Source organism: Aplidium turbinatum, chromosome 13 (assembly GCF_918807975.1).
Source record: "Aplidium turbinatum chromosome 13, kaAplTurb1.1, whole genome shotgun sequence".
In the NCBI taxonomy this organism is placed as follows: Eukaryota; Metazoa; Chordata; class Ascidiacea; order Aplousobranchia; family Polyclinidae; genus Aplidium; species Aplidium turbinatum.
In genome coordinates this window covers 18281107-18292631 of record NC_137484.1, presented here as the reverse complement: position 1 = coordinate 18292631, position 11525 = coordinate 18281107, and the positions used below count along the sequence as shown (strand labels likewise).

The following is an 11525-nucleotide window of genomic DNA, read 5'->3' as shown; positions in this document are numbered from 1 at the left end:
AGTTAGACCTCAAAGGTACATTTTCAAGCTCAAAAACATAAAAAAGCGTTTGCGTTTTTCAAAACAGCCTTTTCCAGAATTTTCGAAGTTGATTTCTGCTTACATGTCAAAACGGTGTTTCCAAATATAAATATTGTTTAAAATCCACTTTTGGTTTGGGAGCAAATCTGGTGTTCCATAGGTCCCGGGGTTCCATAGGGTGCACGGTCGTTTGGTCGACAGACATTTGGTCGACAGGACGTTTGGTCGACAGGACGTTTGGTCGACAGGACGTTAGGTCGACAGAACGATTCATTTTTGGGTTAGGGTTAGGGTTAGAGTCAGGGTTAGATTAGGGTTATGGTTAGTTAACCAACCCTAACCCTAAAATAAATCGTTCTGTCGACCTAACGTCCTGTCGACCAAACGTCCTGTCGACCAAATGTCTGTCGACCAAACGTCCTGTCGACCAAATGACCGGGTACCTTCCATAGGTACCACACTTCCCCTACTCGCAAGCTAAAGTTGCAGTGGCAATTATAAATTTAAAAGGAAATGATTTTCTTTTCCTGAGGACAGAACGCTTTTATAACTCCACTTAACTAGCCGAATCATTCGAAGGAAATGTATTCTACCGACTACCGTACAATGCAAAGGATTCGATAGTTGTTGGAATTGACAAATGCATCAACAAACTCAAACATATCGTCGATGAGTTTGAAGTTCCATGAAAATTTCATCGTATGTCTGTTGTGCAGTTGCGGGCATGTGGGACAAATTTCAACCATTTGTAGGCTACAACAATGACATTTTTCAAGACTTTTTGGATGAGTTGGTACTTTTGACAGAAAGCCACACAGCAAACTTCAGCTCCAAACCAGATCAAACCACCCCATAATCTCTACACAAAGAATCATTGATTGCAACTTTCGAAAGGTTTTTCCAAATAGTTTGTTATGATTTTTTTGTGTTCCGGTAGCTACCTCCAACGGTTGCGCTTTGAGAACGTAGTTTTAGCAATTACTGAAATTTGTAAAGAATTGTTTGCGCTCCAGTAGGCCTATGACTCAAAACCGATTGAAAAGCCTAACTATACATGTTGTGCATCAATTCGCTCGCAAAATTTCATCATTTGATGGTGTGATTCGTAACTTTGCATTGCAAAAAGTCCAGAGAGAAAAGGTTGAATTAAATCAGGGATGTCCAAAGTCTGGCCGGCAGGCCAACTCCGGCCCACGAGACGTTTTTGTATGGCCGCGCCTGTTGTTGTACAATGTGTTATTTTTGGCCTGCAGACACACAAAAATCATATAAATTCAACTTGCAGTTTTCAGAAAAATTATTGTGGCTGTTGGCCAGCGAAGACTTCAAATCTGGCTCGCGTGGGAAAAAGTTTGGACACTCCTGAATTAAATGCTTGGTTGAACTATTTTCGCTGCCTGTAGGCCTATTGTGTGTTTACAAAGCTTTCTAGACAAAATAGTTAGCCTCAATGGCATTTTTGCTGCAAGTGTAATCCAGTGATTATTATGACTTTTACATTGAATAAAGTTCTTTTCATGCTGAGGAAAGTAGGCTAATTTCAGCTTAACACGAACACGCAACGCAATATTTGCTAAAAAATATTATGGGGCCCATTTTTCATATTGTTTCCCGACCAGTGCTGAATTCTCTCGGAGGCCCTGCTCTTATTACTTGCTCAGAATGCTCACATCTTTTTGATAGGAATATTTAACAAAAATAAAGATCAATGAACAGAAAACATGCAAGTATTTAGTTTCTTTTCATTTTCTTTTAACTTTTAAAGCGGACATAACAGTCGCAGCAACATTTTTTCGATTTCTTTTTTCCTGAATTGGTGTCGAATAATAACCAGGAAGCGAACTATACGATGGGATTCTATCTCCATTGCAATGATGACTGAAACTGTCAAGCAAATCGTCATCAAACATTGAAGGCAAATCATTCTCCGACTTCCATTCTTCTGTGCAATTATTGAGCGCCTCCGTTGCATTGTGGGAAAGAATATCCAAGTCTGACAACGCCATTGTGTTGCCGTCTGGAACAACATTATCGTATTTTTCTTCCAAAACTGAAAGGGAGTCTAGTTCAAAAAGGCTGTCCACAAAGCGTTCAGTTCTCATTTTGACAAACTTGCTCGGGTCCGAATGCAGATTATCAGGTGCTATATCATTGTTGATCATCGAAACAAAACTTGATGAAAAATTTCCAGAGTTTTCATGTGGTTTCGTTCTAAAATGAATACACGACAGTTAAAATGCATTGCGAATGAAGCTTTTATGTAACCCTTACTGCACCACGTTGAGCTGTAAGATACATGTTAAACTTTCAAACTAAATTTGCATCGTTGGTGCGTCATACTTTTTAAAGGTAAATCACGACAAGCATTGGCTGGTGATCGAATAAGAGAGTATTTATCCTCGAACTGAGAAAGCTTCTTTGAGAGCTTAATCCTGACAATTTCGCATATTTGAAGAGGTTTTGAACCACTGACGCTGAATTGGGAGTTGTCTTTGATATGCATCACGCAAGCTCACACCCTGAGAGTCAAACCAGCGCCACTTGATTTTGAAGTTTCTTCATTCGTGAAGTTAGGAGCTTAACCAAGTGAACTATAACGGCGGATTAGTGGCAACCACCTTTATAAAACTACAGTAGCCTACTAAATTTTTACAAATTTTTGACGAGAATTCCTTTTTTGCAAGACAAATCTTGTCTGCTCAGAAAATCGTCTAACTGCTCATTTGACAAGCGAACCGTCAAACAAGCTAAAGGTATGATGTAATTTCAGCAGTGCTCTCGGAGACCCGGTAAAACAACATTAGACCATATTATACAACAATACTTTTTGCATTTTCTTCAATTAAACTAAATGGTTGTCTCTTTCAAAATTAAGTCTTGCCGAAAAATTTTGGTGAAATGAAACTTTGTTTTGCTTTCAAATATACAACAACCTCAGTTGGATCTTCCCTAAAATGGTGAAAATTAACTGCTTTTTTCAAGAGCAAGGGTATGAGAACGTTATAACAACTTATATCGCCACTAACATTGAAAATTTTGTAATGACAATGCGCGGTCTCGATCCTTCATAGACACTTACAGTAGTTTTTATTTTAGAGATTAGTGGTTGTCGTTTTCTCTTTCATTATTTTGAAGACGTAGGCAGGATATTTCCTCAGTCGTCGGCTGTAGCTTGTCCGAGCATTAGTTTGTCAAGATGACTGGTGATGTCGGATGTGGCTTTGGAGGGCCGGTCAGTGGTGGTATAAACGTGGCCAAAAATCACATTATATGGAGGATGGGGGACGTAGTTTATTTAGCTTTTCTTTTCTCCTGAGCTCCGCAGGCCTGGTTAAATCCGTTCTTTCAACGACCTTGTGTAGTAGGGTGTCCCACTTTTAGGCGACTTTTCAGGAAAATTAGGTTCGGGTCAAATTCTGAATGGATTTTCGTCACTGATTTCAAAAATGACGTTATTTTTTTCATTATGACGTCATCTTGATGTGCCAGCTAGCGGATTTTTGCTATTTTGGCCTTATCACGAATATGGCAAGAGCTAGAGACTTGGAACTTGTGCCAAAATGACTGGAAGGGACAATTTCCTATTTGTTGTCAATACAATATGAAACGCTAACTGCAACAGAAAAGGAGTTATTTTGAAAAAAACATGTTTTTGCTCATTTTTGGACAAAAAAATGAGAAACACGGCAATTTTGCTACAATGATGCTTTTATTTTGATTGTTAAGTTGCTCCACCTTGTTTAGCAATTAAGTACAGTGGTAGTAGTAGTGGTACACACTCTTGAATGTCTCTTCCATGTAAATGAGATTTATTTTACACACGCAAAAAGCTTTTTGGAAGGCAAAGTGGAAGGCCCTAATGCATACGAAGATGGTGGTTTGATGAACATAATTAGGCTAAGAAAATATCAAAACTTAAGCCCCAACATCTGAAAATCCGACAATATTGTAAAGTTTCATGACAGCTATAGCCGCAAATCATTTAAAAGTCAAGATCTTATGGTTTTCTGAGCACAAGAAAGAAGCTAAGATTCATCTTTTCGGAGCGACCATATGTGTCTTCTTGCTATGGCAGTTCATTTAGTGATGAATGTTCCAGGAAATTTGAAACCCCTACTTTTTTATCGTCAAGAAAGGTTATCCCATGCGCGTTGAATAACAACAGCGAGTGGTTACTTAAGATTGCTGATTTTTGGGTATTGTGTTGGGCCTCAGGATATCCCTAAACTTCAACGTATGGTTTCTTTTATTGTTTGTGTTTATTTGCCAGCACTTTTAGTCATCCATCTTAAACCTTCAGCTGCTGAAGGTCCCTCAATTCAAGCCCGCAACCAGGGGGGCATAGGGGGCATTTGCCCCTCCGAAATTTTTTGAAAATTTTTTAAGCGTTTTATGCAGTATGAAATGTAGGCCCTACTATACGTCGTACACGTACAGCCATACTGTAGGGTACCCGGACATTTTGTCGAAAGGACATTTTGCCGAAAGGACATTTTGCCGAATAGACATTTTTTCGAAACTCATTTTGCCGAAAGACTAATTGCCGAAAGGACTAAATGCCGATTAGACAAATTGGCGAAATTATAGAATTCGGTAATTAGTCCTGTCGGCAAAATGAGTTTCGGCAAAATGTCCTTTCGGCAAAATGTCTTTCGGCAAAATGTCTTTCGGCAAAATGTCCTTTCGGCAAAATGTCCGTGCACGTACTGTAGAGTGTAGACTATCGAAACCGAAAGTAGGCTACGCTGGTTGGAAGCTATGCTAACAATTTTGTTCGATAAATTAGGCTGGCATCCTCATTATCTGTTTCGTTAGCGTATACATAATGTCAGCATCCATCATCACCATAAAAAGCGTTTAAAAACAACTAAATAATTCGAGATCAAAAGCAGCTGCGATAGCGTGGTGAATAAGCTACTCAGTTGGGTTTAGGCATTTGTAAATATGATTTTAAATGAATTCTTGAAAGTGAAAGGCCAGCAAGTGCGATTGATGCGGTGTCAGCAATAGAATCCCAAAAAGAGTTTTATCCAAACATTTACAAACTCTTGATAATTTTGGCTACACTTCCAGTCACAATATTACTTCTGCAGAAAGAACATTAGAAAAGTCAACTTCTTTGGGCCTACAAACATAAAAACTTGCTGAGCCAACAAAATGTTTCAGGATTGTAATTTGTAATTACCGTGTTGAGTTTATTCATATGTATCTGTTTGTTTATGTTGATGTAAATATATGTTATTGATTAATTTATGACTCCAGTCGTGCCAATGCAGTTCGTAGCCTACAGATGTTGTATTTTATTTGTAACCGACTGAACACATTACTGTGATATTGTAATTTTCTTCCTTGGGTAGTCATAGCTAAATGAGAAAAGGTTACAAAGGCTAGTTTCCTTTAATGCTGTACTAAACAAAAACGTGATTGACATAAGTTATGACCACTGAACCGTAGCATGGTAGTGCCACACATTCTATCAATGGGCGTGGACATTAACATAAAAATGTCACAATGCATCATTTTAATGTTTGTTCTTTGATAAAAATTAAATGCCCCCCCCCCCGAAAATATTTGCTGGTTGCGGGCCTGCCTCAATTGGTACTGCTTACAAGAGATTTATTACTTGCATATAAATCTATGGATGAACCAGTATTCAACGCTGTTCTGAAACATTGCTTTAAGTTTAAGTCCTCCACGCTGAAGCTCCGCCTTTTGCTGCTGATGCGGCAAGACAGAAAAGTTTTCCAAGAAACGTTGATATCGAGCAGACGCTTTTGAAGCGTAACAACTTAAGTGATTTTTTTCTCCGAAGAAAGTAAAATGGCTCCACGCAATGCATGTTTTTCATCTCCATCAGTGTTTTTGCGTATGATCAACAACAACAATCGAGGAACAGAGCGCTTTATTGGCAGACTGAAACGTGTTGTGAACGGCTTGATTCGAGATGACCAAGATGATTTGGCCAAAACAGACTTGCGCATTTGTGCTGCTTTGCACAGTATGGTGTGATAAATAATCCCATTGAACCAGTGGCGCGGGAACTATTTTTCTCTAGGGGGGGCTGAAGCTGTCGTAGTGTTGTGAGCTTCTGGGGGGCTTCGCCCCCCAGACCCCCCTTACATGGGGGGACATTTACAACTGGGCATTCGGTCTCCTCCTGTGCAAAAAAAACGACGCTAAAACACACACATTGCAAATTGTAACAAATGAAGAACGGCAAACAGCAAAGCAGCTGTTCAGGAAATTAAAATGAAAACGAACAAATTAGAAAGTTATATGAAAACGACAGTTTGTAGAAATGAGCTCTCACGCGCTTCCGAAGATTGATTTTCGCTCAGGTGTTTTCTCTATAAACTGTGTCATAAGTCTTTGACATCAACAGTGTCCAAAATGTTTTGGTGGACAAGCATCAACGCAAGATGAGTAGACCTACCGTAAGTCGTTTTTGTGTCATTGAGCTTCTCAACCACGTTTTTAGGCGTCTTAGAGCAGAAAAAGAACGTTGTGATGATGCAACCGAAACCGAGAGGCAAAAGCAGAGCTCCACGAATTTTCGCGTTTCTTTGAAAAGATTTAGTGTTTGGGGGTTTAGTTGCAATAGTATCTCAGCAACCTTTTGAACGGAGTTTGCGGTTTTTCCACTTACAACATCGCTGAGCAAAGTAGGCTAAGTTCCGTTTTTAGGCTATCTTTTCTAATGGCATTGGGTAAGCTGATCTCAGTATCAGATCTTTCCTCACCGTTTGCATAGATCAAAAGGACCTTCTCTCTGTTGGCTGCTGTAAGCAGATCCGCCTGGTCGAATCTTCGATCAAGCTCAGCTTGAACCAAATCAAGGGCTTCGATGTATTGCCGTTTCTATGCTCCTTCTCCCGCAGACGACAAAGCATCCGATTCCTCTGTGTTTCGAAATCTTGCTGGAGTTTTTCTCACTCGGGGATCCTTTGGCGTCTTTAGGTTATTGACAGACGCAAAGACGTTCGCTGCTTCCATAAGACTGGAAACGGATTCATCTTTTCTGAGATTTTTGATCCGTTCGCGGAGAGTGGTGATTGATTCCAAAGCTGAAGAAGCAAAGATCTTTGGAGCTGTCTTGCGACGGCTTCTGCTGGCTGAAAAACTTCCTCGCTGCAGGTAATAGCAAAATAAAGCCGCGTCGTACGTGCTTGTTTTATCAAGCCGAATATGTTTGCACGAGCGTTTCCTCTCATTGCACTACGCAGCGTTTCTTAACCGGGGGTGCTTGCACCCCTTGGGGGTGCTGGAATAGACTGTAGGGGGTGCTAAATGCATGCAGTATAATATCAAAAAATGACATTTTAATTTTCTGCATTTTTTTGTTATTCTGCCAGTATCAACAGTTGTCATATCAATGATTGCTGTTTCGAAGTAGCCTACATGATTTTCTGTCATTGTAGTCATCTCCCAGTCAAATACTCAAATTGATCCTGAGTAGATTGTGCGAACTTATCTGGTGGGTGTTTTGTTGTAATATTGTTGCTCACCTCTCGCTTCTAGAAACCACCATGGCAAAGTATCCAGAGTGGATACAGCAGCCTTCTTGGCAGACATGAGTGATTATAGGCTAATAGACTAAAGGAGGAGCTATGATTGACATGCAGGTGAATCAGAGTTGTGGGACAAACTTTCGTCCTTCCGCTTGCTGATTTCTGGTGTGACCAGTTGACAGCACATCCTGCATTGGCACGAGCAGCAATGGAATTGATCGTCCCATTTCCGACTAACTACCTGTGTGAAAAGGCGTTCTCCACCATGCTCCAAATCAAAACAATTGGCCGGAGACGCCTTCAACATGGGTTGCTCCACGATATGAGAGTGGCTTTGACAAACACGAAGCCTCGAATAGAGAAATTGGTCACACATAAGCAACAACAGAAATCACATTGATACATGTGTAACTAGATACCCAGCTGGGTAACTTAAATATGCTTAAGTTTGTCCATGTTCTTTTACTATTCTCGGGTTTTCCTATTTCTTTTATCACCAATGACGACAGTAGTTTTGAAGAATAAACAAAATGATCAATTTGTACTTCGCTTTCCTTTCAATAGTGCAGGCCAAAGTTTAATGGCGGCGTCGAAATTTTGACATGCTATTTGATCACTGGCGGTATATTTTGTATATTTTTGTCGCCTAACAAACGGTGCTGTTGTTTTAAGAGAGTTGATTCACTTACATATGGTTATAATTGAATTTCTGTTGGTGAATGAAAGCCAAATACCAAATCCTGAATCAACTTCGTTAAAACAACTGCTCAGTTTGTTAAACAACAAGAGGCTTCATTACAAAATATATCTCCAGCGATCTGAAGACATGTTAAAATTTCGTCCTGTACTAAACTTTTGGTCGGTACTGTAGTAGTCTTATGTCAATGATAGTTAGGGGGTGCTAGACTGGTCAGGCCTGTTTACAGGGGTGCTAAAGTCAGAAAAGGTTAAGAAACGCTGCACTACGGTATCTTCTGTCATGTCGGTCAGACTTGACAAAGCAATGTCATGTATTATTGTAATGTTCAGAAGTAGCCTACGCATGAAATGTAAATATTGCAGAATGATGTCCAATAAACGATGTACCGCCGTGTTAGTAGGGAAGGTGGCTAGCACCGCCACTGAGAGGTATAGCTCCCTGTGATTGACGACTCTTTATTGCAGATGATGAGCGCGACACGTAACAGGAACTCGATTCATCGTAGCAATTAGTGTTCGAAAAAATTTCTGAAATTATGTTATGTAGGCCTACCTTAAATTGTCAGAATTTTCTAGGGGGGGCTGAAGTAATTAATAAAAATTCCAGGGGGGAGCTGAATTTTCTCTAGGGGGGCTGCAGCCCCTTGAGCACCCCTACTTCCCGCGCCCTTGCATTGAACTGTGTTGTGTTGTTGAATGGTGGTTTTGTTTGATAGATCTTTGATCGAAATTTTCAAGGGTTTAAAGTTAGCTAGTATTAGTAATTACAACATGCATGTAAAAATCAATGCTGAGGTATATAACCAATTGAAAATACAATATGCTAGACTAACTACCACTGTACTTAGCCTAATTGTTAAACAATGTGGCGCAGCACAGCAACTTAACAATCAAAATAAAAGCGTCACAGTAGCAAAATTGCCGTGTTTCTCATATTTTTGTCCAAAATGAGAAAAAACATGTTTTTTCAAAATAACTTCATTTCTGTTGCAGTTAGCGTTTCATATTGTATTGACAACAAATAGGAAATCGTCCCTTCCAGTCATTTTGGCGCAAGTTCGGTGGCTTAGTGGTTAGTGCGCCCGCCTCTGAATCGGTAGGCATGGGTTCGATACCTTGTCGGGTCATACCAAAGACTTTTTAAAAATGGTACTGAATCTAATTTCTGCTTGGCACTGAGTAATGGAGTGGATTCGGGGAATAATGTACTCGGTTGCGCCTCTGTGCGGCTGCATTGACACTGTCTGCTTTGTAAAGCGCTGAGGAGCAACGCATTCTGCGATGGATACAGCGCTATATAAAAACTAACATTATTATTATTATTAAGTTCCAAGTCTCTAGCTCTTGCCATATTCGTGATAAGGCCAAAATAGCAAAAATCCGTTAGCTGGCACATCAAGATGACGTCATAATGAAAAAATAACGTCATTTTTGAAATCAGTGACGAAAATCCATTCAGAATTTGACCCGAACCTAATTTTCCTGAAAAGTCGCCTAAAAGTGGGACACCCTATTGTATAGGCTACTATTTAACCATACAGTAGGCTAGCAAAATGTCGCCCAACTGCGTTGTCTTTGAACACTGTAGCCTATATCCTAAAGGTTAGGCTGACTCAGTAATAGGCAGCATGTCAGCGGTTTCCTACTTTGGGAATGTGTTTTTGAACGTCTTGATCTGCCGTAGCTGATTTACATTGGGTATAGTTTCACCTTAAAAAAAACATGTTAGTTTGAAAGAAGAAAATTAATCGCAGGAGATCACGTAGCCCCAACGAATCAGCTTCAAACATGCGGTAAAGTGTATTTATACGAAAGAATGTACAAACGTCAAAGTCACGCGACATTCATAACACCGAATGTTACTGGTGAGGGAAAACCGAGCAACAGAAAAGCTTCAAGCACTGAAGAACCAATTTATTTCCATCGCTTTTCAGACGTTGATATCGTTCCCAGTCAACTAATTAGTCCTTGTTTACATTGATTCAACGTCTGCAGACGGGAAATCAATATAAAAAATGACTGATTTGCTGCTTGGGTAAGTACAGTGACCTACAACTTCACAGTGTTATTAACATGCAATTACAGGTAATGACACTGCTTCAGCATTTCAAACTCTATCGAACGATTGACATTGAAAATGAGATGCAGGTATCCTTCACACCAACGTCAAGATGCATTAGCAAGCGTTGAAACCAAAACAGTGTCACGTGTGTCGTCGCATTTCTGACAATCAATTTACGTGCAGTTCTTTGAAGAAAGGTAGTACGGTTTGTAAATACAAAAACCCAGATAGCAAAATCCATCATTTTTACATTGATTCAACGTCTACAGAAGTTGAATCAAAGTAAAAATGACGGATTTTGATGCCTGAGAACACTTGACGTTTTGAAGTACGGAAGAAAGTTTTCACAGTAAATTCATGCAATTGAGCCCTACAATAAAACTTTAAAACAATGATTAAAAAATTTGTGAAATGATATCGTACTTTAGTGCGACTAGCACAGCGTATCCTCTTTGAACAAAAATAACGCTGACCATTTCAACGCGATGTGACCAAGCATTAGAAGTATAACGCAAAACACAACTGGTTACATCATGACAAGACAAAACACGAGTTTTTTGCATTTTGTTAGGTCGGATGAATATTTGTCATGCGTAGCAAGCACTACCTCAAGAACTTTTTAGGGTGTTGCGGAGGAGTTGGTTGCAAGTGCTTGTTGTAACTGGACGGTGAGTTAGAACCGGCTCTGAGCGGTTCCAACCGGTTTGAACCGTTCATTGCGGTCTCGATTGAGCTCAGATTTGGTACACTAACAAATTGTGAGGAAAATCGAGGAGGGGCTGACGTGCTATTGCCCCCTTTACTTTTCTAAAAAAAACAAAAAAATCAATAAAATCGTCATCAAATTATCAAAATAACTCGGTCAAGTAAACTCAACAATCTGTCACTAAATTAGATCAATGTCGGGAAATGTTTGAGCAACATAAAAGTAGCATTCTAAGCTTAGTGCACAAAAGACGACAAAACGAAAATAACAGCAATTTCATTTATTCAATTGCGATAGAACGGGTCACATTGTTTCAATTTAGTCATAATTTTTAAATGATGACAAAAAGTCACTTATCTAACCTTATTAACCTTGTTTCTGGGATTTAGAACTCCAACGTTGGGTGAAGATGAAAAGACTTTGTTGAAGTTCGTTTCACGATTGACCAACTCCATTTGGAAGAATTTCTTGTCGTCCTGGATAAAATCAATGAAGCAAATAAACCAGGTCAACGGTACCTGAGTCCGTC

General features: G+C 39.7%; 1 protein-coding gene across 2 annotated transcripts in view; it reads right to left on the bottom strand.

The window, feature by feature from the left end:
- Positions 1-729: 729 nt before the first annotated feature.
- The window catches only part of LOC145782095 (protein FAM184A-like), a 28259-nt gene continuing 17463 nt past the window's right edge, over positions 730-11525 (bottom strand). The window contains exons 18-20 of one of the 2 annotated variants that reach the window (XM_082593835.1): positions 11359-11472; positions 10898-11097; positions 730-2232 (exon numbers count right to left, since the gene is read on the bottom strand). In XM_082593835.1, coding sequence (XP_082449961.1) covers positions 1764-2232; positions 10898-11097; positions 11359-11472 — 783 coding nt within the window. In that variant the 3' untranslated portion in view covers positions 730-1763. The remainder of the gene's footprint in view (positions 2233-10897; positions 11098-11358; positions 11473-11525) is intronic. The other variant, XM_082593837.1, reaches the window with a different exon arrangement.